We start from the raw sequence: 19,009 nt of genomic DNA, 5'->3' as shown, positions 1-19,009 counted from the left end.
CCATACTCTCATCCATGCACTGAGATTCTGGACCTCTGCCTGCCTCTTGGGCATTGTATGCAAGTTTGAACAATATTTTGGAGAAGGATACCAAGAGATTCTGGACACCACTAACTTGGCCTTCCTTTATTAAAAAAACACCATAGCAACCACCACACCTTGAGAACCTCTTCCTACGCTACATTTTTTCCTGCATTTTCTTCAAGGAAAGAATAAAAACAAGATTACTTCTAATATTTTCCTCTATTGTTCCCATAACAGCTCATATCCAGTAAGATATTTATACACATCACTTAAATGCTCATTTAAAATAAGAATGAAAGTTGAGAGTTGCTTGTCTTTTGTAAATGCTGTAATATAAATCTTTCTGGGACTGAAAAAATACAGCCATGTGCTTGTGAAGCACCATGCATCACATCACTACCACAGGCACATCTGACCTTAAAAACACTGCTCTTCTGCACCCACCTGTTTGTCCATTTATGCTCTTGCAAGTGTGTTTATTGTATCTGAATTACCTAGATGATCCAAGGCAAATATTGCTTACAAAAATGTGAACTGACCCCCTCTGAGCTTTATTGACAGCAATATGCCTGCCCACATTCTGGTCTGACACCCCAAATAAGTTAAATGAGCATATTCAATTCAAAAGCAATCCCATCACTTTTGAGATTGAGCCTTGCCCAAGGACAGGAATACACTTTAATAATCTTGAACAATCAGTTCAGCCAGCAACAAAAATCAAGTAATACAGCTTCAAAGGAATGCAAATGAGTGGTAGTAAGATCCCTGGATTAGTAATTTAAAATTTGACAGGAGACATCCTTTTTGTGTCAGGCATAAACATAGTATCTCTGTGAAAAACTGCCAGAGTTACTAGCAGTTTATTTCAATAGCAAACTTTAAAAAGATTCTTTCTAGAATGGACAAAATCCAAGCTGTAATTAGTCTGAGATCACTGCTGTTGAAAATGACAGTAACTTTGGTCAAGTCTATCTCCTTGCTCTGAAACGGTGACCTTACTGAGGCACATGTGTGGCGGCAGCCTCGTTTGAATGCAAAGGGGCTAATGGAGAAGAGATCTACAAATTGGCCCAGAGAAAGTAAGGGAAAAAGCGCAGGGACAGGAAGGAATGGCTAACCAAAGGTGGGAGGGCAATGGACAGAACACAGCATAGACAGGAGCCTGAACTCTCCCATTGGAAGCCTGGGAAAGAGTTGATACTGGCTGGGCTAGCAGACAGATGGACAATCAGGTGGAGAAGCAGGTGGGAGAAGAATGGAGAAAGATTTATCAAAAATTGACAGACTTAGTGTATTGGTTTTATGTGGCAAGGTTTTGGTAGCGGGGGGGGGTTACAGGGGTGACTCCTGTAAGAAGCTGCTGGAAGCTTCCCCTGTGTTCGAGAGAGAGCGAGCCCATACCAGCCGGCTCTAAGATGGACCCGCCGCCGGCCAAGGCCGAGCCAATCAGTGATAGTGGTAACGCCTCCATGATAACATTTTTAAGAAGGAAAAAAAAGTTGGGACGTGGAAAACAGCCACCGGAGAGAGGAGTGAGAACATGTAAGAGAAACAAGCCTGCGGACACCAAGGTCAGTGCAGAAGGAGGGGGAGGAGATGCTCCAGGCGCCGGAGCGAAGATTCCCCTGCAGCCCGTGGTGAAGACCCTGGTGAGGCAGGCTGTCCCCCTGCAGTCCAGGGAGGTCCATGGTGGGGCAGATATCCACCTGCAGCCCGTGGAGGACCCCACGCCGGAGCAGGTGGGTTCCTGAAGGAGGCTGTGACCCCGTGGGAACCCTGCGCTGGAGCAGGTTCCTGGCAGGACCTGCGGATCTGTGGAGAGAGGAGCCCACGGAGCAGGGTTTCTGGCAGGACTTGTGACCCCGTGGGGGACCCACGCTGGAGCAGTCTGTGCCTGAAGGACTGCACACCGTGGAAAGGACCCATGCTGGAGCAGTTCGTGAAGAACTGCAGCCCGTGGGAATGGCCCACGTTGGAGAAAGTTCGTGGAGGACTGTCTCCCGTGGGTGGGACCCCACGTTGGAGCAGGGGAAGAGTGTGATGAGCCCTCGCCCTGAGGAGGTGAAGCGGCAGAAAATAACATGTGATGACCGTAAACCCCATCCCTGTCCCCCTTGTGCCGCTGGGGGGGCTTGGTGGAGAAATCCGGGAGTGAAGTTGTGCCCGGGAAGAAGGGAGGGGTGGAGGGAAGGTGTTCTGAGATTTCGTTTTATTTCTCATTTACCTTACTCTGGCTGATTTGTAATAAAAAGTGAGCTAATTTTCCCTAAGCTGAGTCTGTTTTGCCCGTGATGGTAATTAGTGAATGATCTCTCCTGTCCTTATCTCGACCTGCAAGCTTTTTGTTATATTTTTCTCTCCCCTGTCCAGCTGAGGATGGGGGAGTGATAGAACGGCTTTGGTGGGCGCCTGGCGTCCAGCCAGGGTCAACCCATCACACTTAGTTTTACACTGACATAAAACTTCGGTTGCAGCCATGGCAATAGATTCTAGGCTCCAAAATAAAGAGTATATATGAAAGACATGCTAAACAGCTCACAGCTCAAGTGATCAAATTTGGAAGATGAGGAACCTTCAGAGAAAGAAAACAAAAAACAAATCAGACACACAGAGGAAGTATTTACGCCTGAATGTGATATTCATCACTGAATGCAAAATTCTTCACTTCATCAGCAGTCTTAGGAAGACCACAGACATTCCTGTTTAACATTAACATCTGGTGTTTGACATGGAAAATTCTCAGGAAACAGTGGCTTCATACATGCAGTGGAACTTCCATTCAGAGTCAAAATACTCAGGACAAAAAGAATTCCACTCTGCAACACCGATCCCAGTATCAAGCCAATTATTTTAGCCTGTGTTACAGGAAATTGTGCTATTAAATCAATGCAACACATTTCCAAAAACATAAGAGGTTGACAGATGCAACTATTACATAGTGAAAAGTACATCTGGTATCTGATATGCAAATGAATAGCTTTATTTCCATACTTAAATAAGAAAGGAACTTAACATAACATTTTAACATGCAGGAAAATAAATGGAGTATTATTATTTTACTATTCCGAGCATAAACCCGGTCTTGGAGAATGGAATCATCTTTGTATGTACAAGGCAATAAAAAGCAAAAGTAAAGTTGGTAACACTGTTTCCAATAATTGATACTTAGAAAGAAGCGGGGAGGGAGGGAATGAGATGGAGAAATGGAGTCCAGGTAGGTGATCATTAAGCTATTAAATTATCACATATTCTTCTTATAATTATGTTCTGATTGTCTATACACAATTTCTAATTTAAGAAGAGCATAACAACCAGAGTTTAGACAAAAAAAGAGAATGAAGTTTTTCACATGTCCCTCAAAAACACCAGCCATTTGCCCCCACATTGCCAAAAATCAAACCACAAAACAAAGTGCAAAGAATAATGATAAGCATATTATACAAAGCTGATGGACTATCACATCAGTATTACACAAAAGACTGATTCATACAGTAGTCCTCTCCCTATGGTTTATGGATTGCAAACAAAATATTTTCATAAGCAAAGAATGTCAAAAATGCACATAAGTAATTATCTAGTTATGCTTCTATTAAAGGCACTAACAACAGAAACAGAAGTTTTATATCCATAATAACATCTATCCTAATCAGAATGTTTTTGTAGTGAGTAGAATTCTTTAGGGAGGCTCGAGGGGGTGGGCGGGCGGGAAGGGAGGACGTTGTGGAAAAATCTCCCAAAGCCCAAAAGAAAGACAGCAACTATTCTGTGCTTGATCCAAAGCCTTTGAAGTTAATGGAAAGTCTTCAATTAAACTGCAAGAGACTTTGCATCAGGCCCCTTTTATGATTTAGTGCATTTCCTCAGATTAAATCCACAGAGAATATGGAGGTTTTGTTTTTATCTTTTCCTCTAGAAAGTATATTTTAAAAGTAAATTAAGGCAAAGGTCACAGGTATACATTTAGGATTGACAGCTAAAATAAAAACCTTTATATTTTTCAGTTAGAAAATACAGGTATGACTCTTCCTCCTTGGATGCAGATGTGTTTAATCAAAAGTTCTACTCGATCCAGAAATTACATCTTCCTTTCTTTCCCTGACACACAGTTAAAAAGTACTAGCAGTATCAAGTTTAAAATTTCCTTAATAAGTAAGTGTATTTGTTAGAATAGGTGTTATGCATTTGATTGTGAAACCATGTCTTGTACGTGTGTCTTGTAACCAGAGATTACAATCTAGTGATATACTCTAGGGAACCTGATGCTCCAAATAATTACTTACTATTAATTAATGCTTCAAAGTTAGCAGCCTTTCATAAACTGCCTTTCACAGATAGTTGGCATGAAACACATTTTCAGTGTAAATCTACAAAGAAGAACATAAAACAATACAAACACTGTGACTACCCTTGTCCTTGCTCTTTTTTCGTTAGTGATGGACACTAACGTTGTGGACAAATAAACAGACTAACCTCAGGCCATCAGCTGCACAGTTTATAAAGAAATGGTATTTTGATACATGATTTAAACACTCTTATAAAAGAAATAAAGGTAATAAATACATAATCAGTCCTGCAACTTCCTGTCTGTCCTAGGCAGAAATACCTTTCTACTTCTTTCTCATGTCCTTCTTGCCTAAGGACTTCCTTAGTCCTGCACCAGAGATCCAGTGAATTTAAGGAGGATTTTGGTAAGTAAAACAGGATCTTCTCACATGTAAAGTAGTAGAACTCTCTAAGTCACAGAAAGCCTTTTCTTATTACTGTTAGTATTTTAGCTGGTTCCCCAATCCCAAATTCATTTGAGCCATATAGGTAAAGAGCCACAGATACTAAATTCACTCACTCCTGAAATAACCCCCAGAACTTTAAGTGCGGCATAACAGCCTTTGGGCATCCATTAAAAATACCTGGACCTGAACCTAGACAGCACTAATGTCATCTATTCAAAATCATGTTAAATACAGCTGTCCTCATCAGGCACCTTTAACTTTCAATGATCAAAATAGTACTCTGAGCCAGGCTGCTCAGTCAAATCCTGGCTCGTCTCTCTATGGCTGTGCATGAGCTGCCTGAGATCCTGTTTTCTAAAGCCTTTGAATTCCTATTAAATTCCAAACAAGACAAAGTTGGTTCCCGAACATGAAGCAATCCAAAATAAGCTCACCAGGCCTTACATTAGCAAAAAAAAAAAGCTTCTAAGAGCTAGTAATGGCTTACATTTCTGGTCTAGAAGAAATTTCTCAACACACTTAGAAATTGTGGCAAGCTTTTCAGTAATCATGAGACTCAGAGGGATGTGGCATGGCCCCAACGAACTTTGAAGATCACAATATACTCAAAATTTGCTATGCAGAATCCTCTTTGCAGACAAGCATCTGCATGATTCAAACACCACAGGACTGGAGTAACAGGTGAAAATACAGGACTTGGTAGGAAAAAGCAGTGCTCTTCTCAAGCACCACAGATTAGAGCTCAGTGCAAAAAAAGGAAAACTATGCTACTAAGATTATGTGAAGATTGTATCTGGAAGCAAAAAATAGAGGATATATTTATCTGTGAATATTTGTTGGTACTTCTGCAAGTCAGAAGCACGTGCTCAATTCAAGCTCTGACAATAATGTATACTGGTACACTAGTCTTCACTCAAAGAAAAATACAATAGTTCTTTGCAGTTTCAGTTGCATGTGTGTCGTCGTGTCCTGTCCCCCCCAAATCTGAAAGTTGCTGAATTTTGAAGCACACAGACTTTATTATTTAGAAAAAATGAGAAATATTTTGACTTAAGGCAAGATGACACTCCAGGCTGTTGCTTGTAGTACCGAGTTCCATTATGCTGGAGCAAAATTCTATCAGTGTTTAAAACCCAGGTTGTTTTTTTTCTCATGTCCTATATACCAAAGACTTACTGGAAGAAAAACTAACTGAGATGCTACAATAAGTTAGTCAATATCTGTTAGCACTAGTGCAAAGGCAACAAAACCAACTGTGGTTATGATGAAGGTGTTCACAGGTGGACCGATGTCTCCTTTTCTGGAGAAACAGCACAGATAATACATATAATTTCCTCTAACACTGGAAAAATATTGATACACATTAACCTACCTATCCTGCCTATCTTAACCTAAGTTACCTTAAACCTAGGTTAGCAATAAGTTGAAGACAACAGTTCAGACCTTTGTCAGTTCCCAACTCAGCTTCCTGCTTGTAATGAACAGCATTTTTAGGATTAGGTTTCGGATGTTTAACTTCGGTGTGCTGGAGCACAATACTAATGAACCAAACCTCCCATAACAATTCAGGTACATATGCTGTAAAGAACACTTCAAAATGCAATCACAGCTGGAAATACCAGTTTAAAAGAAACATTAGACAACAGATCTGCCACGTTTTTTAATTTTATTAATGACTGGCAAATATATTTGTTGCAGACAGTACACAGCTGTGTATAGAAAGTGCACAAAAACTTAGTCAAAACCTAGAAAAGACAGGTTCCATTTTTCAATGGCTGTAACTAAGCACCAACAAGATAAAGGCTAGTTTAAGTTGCATGGCAACATTCATTACAGTTTTTACAATAGAATTTATCACTTGTTGATAGCAATGGTGCCAGGTGCAGTAATATTAAAATGGATTAAAAATATTTCAGCAGAGGTGCACAAAGAACTGTTCACCTACTGCTTCTTGTCTAACAGTAATGTGGTAAGCCCTATAGCATTTTTATAAATTAGAAAAGGAAGAAGTCTTGTGTCATGTGGCTGGTGACTCTTGCCAACTCACTCTGCAACTATAATAAATCTGATTTGCCTACTAGCAATATTCCTAGTAATATCAACAGCTAAATCATAAGAACTCAAGTTAGAGTGCCACTTGCTGAACACTTAGCACAATTTTATTTTACTTGACTTAAATCTATGCAAACTCTTTTTAAATAGAAAAGTATGCTTACCTTATTCTGAAAAATATATGGGAGAACATAGTAATGGAACATAAAATCTCAGTGGGCAGAAGGAATTAAACAAATATCTTGACTACATGTCCACTACGCAAAACTAATATTCAGCATTCCATAGTGAATTAAAAGCAGATTGCCTTTTATCAATGAAAACAAACCTATTCTGAAAATGAAAACAGCCACAGGATGTTTTCCTTCAAATATTTCGAAACTCAAGTTAATGAAAAGGTAAACAGTGTGGTCTGCATCTCATGTGACCTACAGAATATTGCTAGGGATAGAAAAATCAATGATTTAAAAAAATTTTTAATTGTATGTTTAATAACTAACTGTGCGAAAACAAGAAATAATATATTGGAAAATTAACTTTTGTTAAAGCACGGAAGGGATGTCTTCTTTAGTTGGGGATATGCTATGGCCAACCAATAGCAACAAATAAAGTTATGATGGCTTAGCCACCACTTGCCAACAGTACTGTAATAATTAATTGTACATGTTCTTCTACTGCAGTGAGGTTAAAAACCCTCTATGGGTTTAAAAAAGCATCAGCACCCATCCATAAACTTTATGTGAAACATGAGACCCATTCACTACAAGGTGTAAGATTAACAGACTTTTATACCACCGAAAACCAGGACCAGCAGCAGAAAGTAACAGAAAACCCAAAACAATTCCATGAACATGTGCTCTGTTCTCAAGGATTACAGCTAAATGAAAGCCTATTTTAAGTAAATATGGAAAGCATACAGTGAGACATGACTATGAATACATCAAAAATATTGGGACAAAATAAACTATTAAGATTAATAATATTCCTTCGGTATTCTTGGCAATAAAACTGTCCTCTTAGAAAATAAAATTCCAACTGTAAACCTGTAAACTCCTTTAAAACAACAGCATCAATTATTTCATTTTGGGGCTTATATACTTTATGCAACCAGCATGAGCCTGATGCATTCAAATTCTTGGCAGAAGAATCTCCTACAGGAAGTGACAAAATGTCTTACTTGCATTTAGCATCCCTCTTCAAGCATGAAATCCCTCTCCATGTGTCCTCACACATCCATAATTTTCACTTCTGCACCATTTCTAACATTATAGTAAACAGTTTGACTAGCTCACCTTCAGACTGGAAAATCTTGGTCAAATAAATTTAAAAGAAGAATGCTGCTTTTTAGCTCCATGTCAGTATATCTGTGACCTTTTCCTTACTCTCTTCTATCATTAAGAGAAGGAAAAGCAATAAGATGCTTCCATCCAAACACTGCTCCAGAAATACCAAATTGCCATATTTTCCTAGTAACTTGATTTTGCTCACATTAAGCATGGAAATCCTGCTGCACACTATGCTAATAGTTGAACTGTATCACACATGAATGTGCTTTGCAACAGCAAGCTAATTACAAACTAATGATGCCTTTATAGGAGGAAAGGATCCAATTCTACATTAAAACTTAGCCTATGGACTATAAACGTTTCAGATTTCAGACTCCCTCAGTGGGCCGCCCATAGGAATTTAGGATAATGTGGAGGAAAATATACAATTTCATGTACTGATATTTTGTGATTCAGAATTGCTTTCTGGCATCACTTCTGCAGCACATCCCTTAAAACAGTACTTATTTCTGCTCTTCTTCACTCTTCTTTTAGACTGAGAGCCTGTCTGCTCTCAACTGCTCATTTCAACAAGCATCTTCCCACTTGTATGTCTTCATTTCATCTCTTACAGACATCACTAGTTAGTTAATATTGAATAATGTACCATCAGTGGACTTCAGGAGAAAGATTGCACTGAAATTAATGAGTCACAGGGGTGTTAAAATTCCACCTTTATTTCAGCCTCATGTTTTGTCACGTTTTGTTCATGTGGAAACTTCTCCCTGAATCTAAAAGTATTTAGAGCCTTTTCCCAACTGTTATTGAAAGCTTAGATTATTTACACTAACTAAACCATGTATATGTACTATATAAACAAAACAAATCTATTTATAAATACTGAAAAAACAGTACTATGCTTCCTGGTATTCTACTCCAGTTACTAGAGAGTAGCCCATCAACCTAGGTGACAAGCCACTTGTACTAAACAACTACACAATTTTTTGCAGGTGTGTCCGAGTGGATGAGTTTCCTTAGAAAAGGAAGTAAGGTCTACAATGAAGATGCAATATAACATACAGAACACACTGCGCAAATGGACATACTCCCACCCACATATGCACCTTTTCCTAAGGAGCGCTTTCACACTCATGCAAGCAGGGGAAAGAAAACAAAAACCAACAAGCCTTACCTTTCTGCAGACACTTTCAAAACTAACTTCTGTCCTAAGAGCAAGTCTGGTAACTTCATCTGGCTTTATTTCCTGTGGAGAAAAGATATATTTATTCTTCTTATGATCAGACTTCATAAAATCTTTCTAAGATTTATCTTCCTCATAAACATTCTAACTTCATGGCATTTCTCACTGATCTCAAAGGAAAAAAAATTAGTTATATAGAGATTTTTTCTGTATGTAAATATTACATTTACTGACTTCCAAAACATTACTTACACCTAATCTGACTGTATCTACTACTACTACTGAGGGCAACAGAGACTTTCAACAGTGAAATATGCAGAAGGGTGATTTTATTTACAGAAATGTTTAAACTGCCTGTATTGTTGTGCTACAAATAAAGTTTGGAAGGTTTGAAATGCCCTTACCTTAGACTCTGAAGTTACATTAGAACTTATCAACATACGTGAATATATAAGTTTGAGACAATGAAAATAAAGTTGAGAATAAAAAAAAAATTCTCTTTTCTGAAGAGACTGAATACACATGCAGTTTTCATTCTTGGACTTAAGCATTTCCATTGGCAGTTGAAATAGAGGAATGAAAACCCTGGACAAGTGGATTTTGTTAAAAGCTGCATATTTTATGAAACATGCCTCCCTGACAGATTTCTTGTTATTTTTAAAATACATACTTTATGTATGTTGTATTACAAAGTGCCCTATTAACCTTATCAATTGAATGCACTGAATATTGGCTTTTGCCTCCTAGGGCACTGCGTCAAATAAAGCATGTTACATACCAGTTTTTTGCCAGATGGCGATTTTAAAAGCAGTTTAACTACTGTTATGCAGAGCCCAAATAACTTCCACACATTCCTAGTACTGAAAAATAAAAAACTTTGTACAGAGAAACCTAGTTATTCTGATAGTGTTCATCTATATCTAGCCTATATCACAATGCTGGTGGCTTCATTACCTGAAGAAAATTATCTTTTTGCTGAATTATCTGTTCGCTGAATTTCTAAAACTCCAGGAAAGTAGATGACTTAAATATAAAATACAGTAATTTTGCAACACCTGTGGTCAATAAAGAAGAAAACCTAAACTGGAAGTGCCCATGCAAAGTATGACAGTTAGAGAAAATGAAACATGTCCAGGTGCTTAGGCTGCACCTGTAGTTAACATTATGCTCAGACCTGGACAAGAAAGACACTAACTGAAAACGCTTAAAAGCAACTACTGTAACTATTGGCTAAGAATAATTAATGTGTTAGTGAAGACTCAAATGCAAATCAAATTATGGGAAATATAATTTACAAATGTCTAGGAAAAAAAAGGTTTCTCTGATGTTCAACAGCTAAATTATACTTGTTCCCTTCTCTCTTTTCCCCTACTTAATCATCCTTGGTAAGTATTCCAACACTTTCATTTAACATCCTGATCCATTTCTAAGTTTCCATATTCTACCCTGTTTCTGTCCTGAATCTGGAGCAGTCTGCACACTTCCTTAGATGTAATTTCAGGAAGAGCCAAGTAGCTTAGTTTCTTAAAAAGGGTCATACCTTGTGTTTCAAAACCTTATGTTGTCCTTCTCTCTATATATTAGAAAACTTAGAGAGTTTGCATCTTACCTAGATCTTTAAGGTGTTGTGTAAATTGCATGTGTCTTAAGACTATAAATAAGCATATAATAATGGGAATAAAGTAACAGAACAAAATTTAATTAACAACAAAAAAATCTCTTTTTGTGACTGTCAGAAGAGCTTCTTGACAATGAGGTCTAGAAGTCTGCAAAATCATCTCCCAAAGGCATTGGTGGAAGTGCAATCACTTGGAGGACAGAATCCAGACTGGAAAAACACTGGTGGATGTAGGAAACAATCTCTACTGGCAGATGGACAGTTGGATGACCTAATAGAATCTAGAGATGGAAAAGACCTATGATTCAGTTTTCCACGACCTTCCAAAGCGTTTCACAGATGGTAAAAGTAGGACACGGTGGTTAAGCGACATGCTTATTGTCACATAGTTAGTTGGGAGCTATGAATGAAGCTCTGGAACCCAATACTATTCATTAAATCCATCTGTTGCTTTATTAAAAAAAAGATAATGTATATGATCTTCATCCCAAATAAAACTGCCTATTTCCTGTCTCTTTAGAATTTAAATGCAGCAACCTGGTTCAGAGAGGAGGCAGGTAAACTTTAGAAATCCCTATACTACAATGGCAAAGGTTTAATTTTTATATGACAATATTGCAGAATTCCCTTAACATTGCAGAATCATGCACAATAATGGAGAAAGAATTACAGTTTGGAATGTCAAGTCATGAATAGAGCTTCACTGAAATGTTTAGTATACAGAATGAGGCTAGGAACCTCCTGTTAAGGCTTAAACCCCCCAAATTTATAAAGCATCTCTGTCACTTCTCTTAGATTTAAGGCAAAACAAGCATTTTTGACTTACATAGTCCTCAGCAGTGCCCTGGTTTTGTAAAAGCAGCCACATAAGTCAAGCTACTGGAATAAACAGACATTTCTTTTGTGTCTACTAATGGTCAGCAGCAGACAAGAAAATAGAAAAAGAATATAGTGATATTTTTCCCAGTACAGTTTTCTCGGCTTTGAGATGCATATATCTCAAGTACTCCTTACTCACAAAGAGAACCTTTGTATTGAATATCTATTACAACATCTTTTACCTGCTACGTTAAGGGATGTTATAGGTGGCTGCCACCTCCAGCATCTCTGGGACCAGTCCAGGGATTCTTCCTGCTCTACTGCTGGAGCCCAGTCTGGTGCATCCAGAGCCTTGGAGGTCTCTGTCACGGGTCCATAGATGTGGCAGATGCTTTCTCATTGGCAGGTTCAACCAGTAGCGAAGCTCAGCTATGCAGCTAGCTGCCATAGACAAGGCACTGCCCTTGACAGCACCCACATGTTAACGCCCCCAGGACTCGCACCAAGTTAAGTAGAGTCAGCCAAGACTTTTTCCTCCTTTTCATCTGGTCAGGATTCAAGCTCACTATTTAGACTATGCCCCCTCCCGCCTCCTCCCACCCCCTCTAGATTCACGAGCACATGCACACTCATGGATCCCTCAAATATCAGCACAGCATATCCCTCTGTCCACCTAATACCGCTCTGCCTGGGTCCAGAGCCTTTTTATCCATCTCATGGGCCTCCTACTTGCTGGCTGGCAGCAAGTTACTAGCAGGCAGATGCATGCACTCACACTCTTGTCTTACAGGTACTCTTGTTATATAGGCACCCCATGCTCACAGCTCCCTCCTGAACACCACCAGCATAGGTCCTCTACCCACCTGATACTCCTGCCCAGACCCAGCGCTCCCACTCACTGCTAGTCCGACTTGAAGTTTGCTAGTGAATTACACATGCCAAAGAGACACACACATGGGGTCAAACCACATGAAGTCAAGCCACGTAAAAATACAGACACTTCACCTGCCACGGTCAGCAGCAGACACCTGTGGTCCCAGTCCAGATGCTGCTCCGAAAGCCTCACTTGCTTCACTCGCCCCAGTCTCAGCTGTAGCTGCGTCCAGGACACACACTGTCCTGGCCTCCCAGTTGGGACAGGTGCTGCTCCTGCCCCTGTGGCTGCAGCTGAGACCCTCACCCGCTCCTGCTGCTGTTACCACAGGCTCAGGGCACCTACAGCCCTGGTCTGACTCCAGTTGCTGGCCCACTGGAGTCCATGACCATCCACTCATGCTGGTCCCCCCACTAGCTGACACCTAGTCCTTCCAGTAGTGACACACACAGGATAAAGAGTGAGATTACACAGAGTGTTAAGAAAAGATTTAGAAAAAGTTGACAGTCTGTGCTGGTCAGACACAGGACTTGGTCAGATAAGGGTACTGACTGGCACTGGTTGGGACTGGCCCCTCTGATACCCGCTCCCACCTATTAATTGTTTAGTAAGTTTCGCATAGTCCAGATAAGTATGCTACTTTATGAAGTATCCAGCCCACAATAATCCCAGATTAGGTAAATACAGACAAAGCCCCCCTACCAACCAATACACACACTCTCCGCTCCTTGAAAATCATCTCTGACAAACATTTTAAACAACCCCCAAATACCTAAAAAAAAAGCGCCTTAAAAATAGGGTGTTGAAGTACTGACTGCCTCCTAAGGGATGTTGAGAAACAACTGTTGGGATCAACAGATCCTTCTGCCCTGCATACTGACCATGTTTTCTCTTGTGGGAAAGAGACTACAATTACAACAAGAGCTACTGACTTTCAGATCCACTGCCAGCACCAATGGCACCAATGCCCTAGCTGCCAAACACTGGCACGCTGATGGATAACGGGTAGTAAGCGACAAGGGAAACAGATTGTTGTCTTTTAATTGCAGACTCAACTTCTCAACTTCTGTCATGAAACCCTTTAAGAAACAGGGACCTGAGCAAGGGAAGATTCTCTGCAGGCTGATGTACATAACACAAAGCACAAGAGCGTAGCTCTCTTTGTCCTGGTGCCTGAGCTGAGCCAAGAACTGCCACAGGAGCAACAAAGATAAGACTGGAAGGAGGTGGGAAGGTGACAGAGCATGATCAGCAACCTGCCCCTCAAGGGCTGGGATTTGCACAATTTTTCGACAATTTTCACAATGTGGAGACTGAAGCTCCTCCAGGCATTCACTGTACGAGCAGCTGTTCCATGCTCCGGCAGGTGGCGGGGGGATGTCGGGCGAACCAACCCATCAGCCAGTTGGACCACATCACGGCTACAGGCAGATGACTAGTCTTTGGCCTGAAATTAAGCTGAATAAACAGGATGCGAAAAACTACTGGACATGACATAAGAAAACTGCTGGATGTGGCAGATAATGCGAGAAACTGACAGAGTGGCTGGATTTTACAGATCATTGAGGGAGAGTTACATGAAAAACAGACAAGCTTCACGGAAAGGTGGAGTACAGGGCACCTTTCGAGGGGGACATCTTGCAAGGCTTGACAGTGCTGAAGTAACCGAACAGGTAATAATAGTACATGAAGCCAAGACTGCCTACTAAGCCACACTGACATACCAAATTTGGGGAAAAAGTAACTATGGGTGGGCAAAGACTAGCCTGGGCTGGCAAAAGGGAGTGCTGAGGCACAGGAAAGGACACGGCAGCATGCAGCGGGGGTAGCTGTGGGGCAGCCGTGCAGCTCTGAAGTGAGTCCCGGTACCAGAGGCAGCGAGCTCACCCCACTACTTACAGAAACTTAGAACAGCACAGACTGTTTTTTTCATTTTTTTAAAGGATGAACTTATTCTACAAAACAGTAACTGTCTTACACAGAAAGGCAAGACTATATTGAACATAAGTATGTCAAGCATAAATGGCATCTGAAAATACAATTTTGTGCCAATATTGATTGTGGTTGTTCAGATGACACTATCCAAGTGATACTGAGGAAGATACAGTTTCTAACTTACTGGGTATGGAAAAGTAATTCATTGAACAGCTTTTGGAAGACAGGAAAGACACAAAAAACCCCTGTCGGATGAGGCTTTGAGACATCTCAGAAATGCAAGATTATTCACATAAAATGCATTCCCAGCTCTGCTGTCTAAGGCAGTTCTAGATGACTCAGAAAAAAAAAGTTTGCCAGTAGTGGCTTGTGGAAGAAATTTAGGAATCCTCACACTCTTAAAAACTACCCAAATTCAATTTTGTTTTGACTAGTATTTTTGTTTTACCTTTATCATGCAATTCATTCATTTTCCTAATCATTTTTTCACATTTCCTTAGCTGTAAGAGTGTTAAGTCTTTCCTTATGAAATCACTCCTTACACACAACCTTTATAAGATGATTTTTTGTCTTAAAATGGAGGAATTTCTACAAAAAAAAAAAAGTAGTAATATAATCAGGGCATATATGAGTAGATAACAGAACACCCATACCAAAAATAAAATGCTTCTGGTGAAATCTTGACTGTAGTTTGTTACCCATTACTGCACTTATATCTCTTAAAACATTATCATAATTTTTACCCTTGGACAGGTGTTTGAGACTACTTTCTTGCAAAGTTTTTTTTATTTTTCCACAGCATTCAGTCTCATTTTGCTGTTTTCTGTCATTTTTATACGTTCCTTAGTGAGGAGAAAGGGATAGAAAAAAAACCAAAAACAAAACCACGTCATTTCAGAACAGGTCTTCAGCTTCTTTCTTCTATAATTTAATCACTGCATAGCTTCCTGTCATAACCAATTTGTTCCTCTAAGTCTGTAAAAGTTCAGTATTTCAATCATTCAGAGCAAAAGTAGTCTTTGACTCTTGGTGTAAATACTATCATTGTGAAAGTACACAAAAATGGGATCATGCACTTACAAGCAGGAGATTTTCAAAGTAGTGAAATAAATCAGCCATGGTTCCCCTGAAAGTTTACATGCTTTTCAAAAAGAAACTAAATCCATGGTAAGAGTACAAATCTGTCTCAGCTGTGAAGGCCTGTTTTCAAGAAATGCAGTACTCTAATTGGTTATACCAATGTGATTATGAAGGAAAAGTCACACTTGTATTTGTAAACTGTCAGGGGAAACAAATCCTTTGTCAGTTAACTGTGAGCCAAATATATATATATACACACGAATTTCTACAGATGTAAGTCTCACTAGTAGACTACCATAACAAACTAAATGGCACTCTGCCTATGTAAAAAAATAAAATAAATCCACCCCCCAAGCCACATCCCCCCAAGCCCCCATTTTACCAGATGTGAAACCAAGACAAATAGTATTGCCAGGAGGGGAATTTGGATAAAATTAATAAACAGAACAGTAGGACAGACAATTTAAACAGGTAAGTAAAAATCTGATATTGTCTAGTTAAGTGCAGCTTAAGCTTATTAGTAAGTTCATTAAACAGATGGGTGCTACACTGAGATATCTGCTTTATTATAAAATCACTATGTAATTTTACCAACAGACAAAATTAAGCACTTTCGAGTAGCTGCCTTCCTGCCAGTATTTACAAACTATTACCAAGTCACCTCTCAAGTCCCCCTCTGAGTAATTAAATGTCCTGAACTTCCCCTACCACTGAATGAAAATTTGTCCATATATAACCTCCGTAAGTTTTTTCTGCATTTGCTCTCATTTTTTAAACTACAACTTTAAAAATAGGAATAAAATGGGATGCAGTATTTGTGTTGGTAATATCATACAGAAGAAGAGAACTCTCATTCTAGACAAAGAGCCTGTAGCCTTCCTTACTCCTGGAAATTTAATCTTCCATTTGGCTTTACTTTTTTCCTCAATGGAATCTAAGCAATCCAGGTCACTCTCATCTTTGTCCATCACCTTTAAATTACATAAAATCCTTACAGAGAGGTCTACTGAATTGTCTCAAATTTCCCTAATGGTAACCTGATGTTAGGTAAACTCAGAACACTGTATTTGCTATTTGTTTGTGACTGTACCTTCTGAAAACTTTTGACACCTAAAGACTCAAACTTTTGTTTTAATGATTTCCTTCTTTGTTGACTGTGACAAGTAATCCCAAACCCACATTTATCTCCTCTGGCTGAATGTCAACATGAGAATGCCCAAATGATGCAACCGCACCATTTATTTTACTTGGTGCTAAGAAATAGATTGGATAATCATTAAAATGTTTCATTCCTAATTAACAAAAATATAAGCTGATACATTAGTTTGAATGGATATAGTAGCACTACATTGATACTAAAAATTCTATTGCTGGCAGCCCCTAGAAATCTCTGGTCTTCGCACCTGTATATTTCTACTAAAAATACAGCACAATCTGAAAGTGTGGCAAGTAAAAACCAGACTTTTTCATCAGGAATTCAATCCAGCATTTCAGCATTTCAATTCCAAAAAGACCTGCCATTACCTCCTGTTGCAGCAGACTGCAAACAGACACTTTACATAACACTTCACATCCGTGGATGTGAAAGCATTATGTCACAGTTACCAAGAGTTTCAAATTACTGCTGAGGAGGACCGAGGTTTTCAATCCACCAGTGAGAATCCAGTGGGAGCCAAAACCAATCTCATTAGAGGTAGATTGATTGACAGGGAGTCTAGGATGTTAGGGCTGTCCCTGTCACAGGTCTGAATTTGACTGATGCCCAGAAAGTTAAGAAGTTATACAGACTGCCAGGTGACTTGCTCAGAATATTATTGCCCTTCATGAGTCAAGTAAGTATCTAGGTATCTCCACATAAAAGCTTTCATAACTTTTTTTTTTAAACAGTCATTTGGAAAAAACCTGCACTCACCAATCCTGGAAGTGTCAGCTCACCCCTGGCCCATGCAGCTGAAACAGGGATTCATTCTTGGGTGTAGTATAACACTTGGGGCTCAAGGCAGAGGATGTGCTGGGAAACTTCAGCACTTCATCTCCCCCAGTTTACAGAATCTTCCCATACTACACAGAGAAGGGCCTTGCTATGCCTCTCAAGCTACACTCAGTTCATGCTAGATTTAAATAAAATGTAATTAAAAGCATTTAATTGTAATACTCGAAACAGACAGAACATTTATAAAATGCTTAGGTAAAGAAGTGAAAGACAAGATATGCTTAATCTACTTACACTAAGGTTAAAGATCTCTCTGCCTTGCTCAGGTTGACTCACTGCTCTTCCTGGCAAGGTGACACTCAGGATTTTCAATGTTTGTACATATTTACACCACTGCCTGCACTTTTCAGATAGAGAAAGTGAGGGAGTCTATTTGGGAGCTACTGTCATGGTTTCTCTGGTGACTCACTGGCACCTCAACAGCATAAACCCTTGCTTTTTAAATTACAGATGGACACAAAATCTAAGTGCTGCAAACATGTAAAGCTTATAACTCTACTGGGTGCTAACAGAGACCATAAAAGACAATAATTAACCACAGGGTGAATGTGTTTGGGAAGATGGATTCCCAAACCTTTTAATCTCATATAATGTAATATACTGACACAGTAAAGGCTGTGTTTTGAGGCATATATGCACTCAAAATTAATATAAACAAGACAAATAAATAAGCGTATTACTAATGTATTTTTTTACTAAGTGAAAATGACATTTCACATTACAATGGGGGTAGGAACATCTTTCCAGTTAGCAATGCTCTGCATGTTGTGTGAACTTCTTTCTATTAAACTGTTTTCATACTACCAGTCTTACAAATATTTAGTAATATTGTTTGAATAAATACTATTTCATAAGTTTGCACAGTTTCAGGAATGCCGTCTTCTTTTAATAAATACTTCAAGAAGTTAAGCTTTTGCTAAGCTTACAGCTAATGTAGCAAGTCTGATAGAACTTCAAAGTCTAGATATACAGATTTAACTTTCCATAGAAGTCAAGTTTTACTGTAAATACCTGTGTCATAAAGAACAGACAACTACAGGAAAGCAAAACCACAACAAAGAAGAATTCCATAGATCTTTTTTTGTTCCACCAGTCTAGCCAACAATGCTTTTCCCGGCAACCTGACTGGATGACTTGATTCTATATCATCACATACTGAAACCAGAGGTTTTATCCAGTAGAAATGAAGACATTTTCTCTCTAATTGCAGACAAATTAGGTGAATTATAATTTAAATACATTCCCCTGTATCATTAGGGTTTAAGATTATTATTATGTCCTACAGTAATTACAGTATTTTTCACTTATCAAATATCTAGATTTGTATTACAAAGAGGAAGGAAAGCATAAAAAGAAAGGGTTCTACAGTTGCTAATTTTCCTGAAGCATACACTAAAGAAAATGTCATGTATTTTTTA

General features: G+C 39.1%; 1 protein-coding gene across 2 annotated transcripts in view; it reads right to left on the bottom strand.

The window, feature by feature from the left end:
* The window catches only part of SRFBP1 (serum response factor binding protein 1), a 77,232-nt gene that overhangs the window by 15,403 nt on the left and 42,820 nt on the right, over window positions 1–19,009 (bottom strand). For both annotated transcript variants that reach the window (XM_069775788.1, XM_069775789.1), the window contains one exon: window positions 9,264–9,335. In XM_069775788.1, the coding sequence (XP_069631889.1) occupies window positions 9,264–9,335 (72 nt within the window). The remainder of the gene's footprint in view (window positions 1–9,263; window positions 9,336–19,009) is intronic.

The sequence above is a fragment of the Haliaeetus albicilla genome, chromosome Z, assembly GCF_947461875.1.
Source record: "Haliaeetus albicilla chromosome Z, bHalAlb1.1, whole genome shotgun sequence".
NCBI lineage: Eukaryota > Metazoa > Chordata > Aves > Accipitriformes > Accipitridae > Haliaeetus > Haliaeetus albicilla.
Note: the sequence above shows the minus strand (reverse complement) of the source record. Positions and strands in the feature narration are given on the sequence as shown.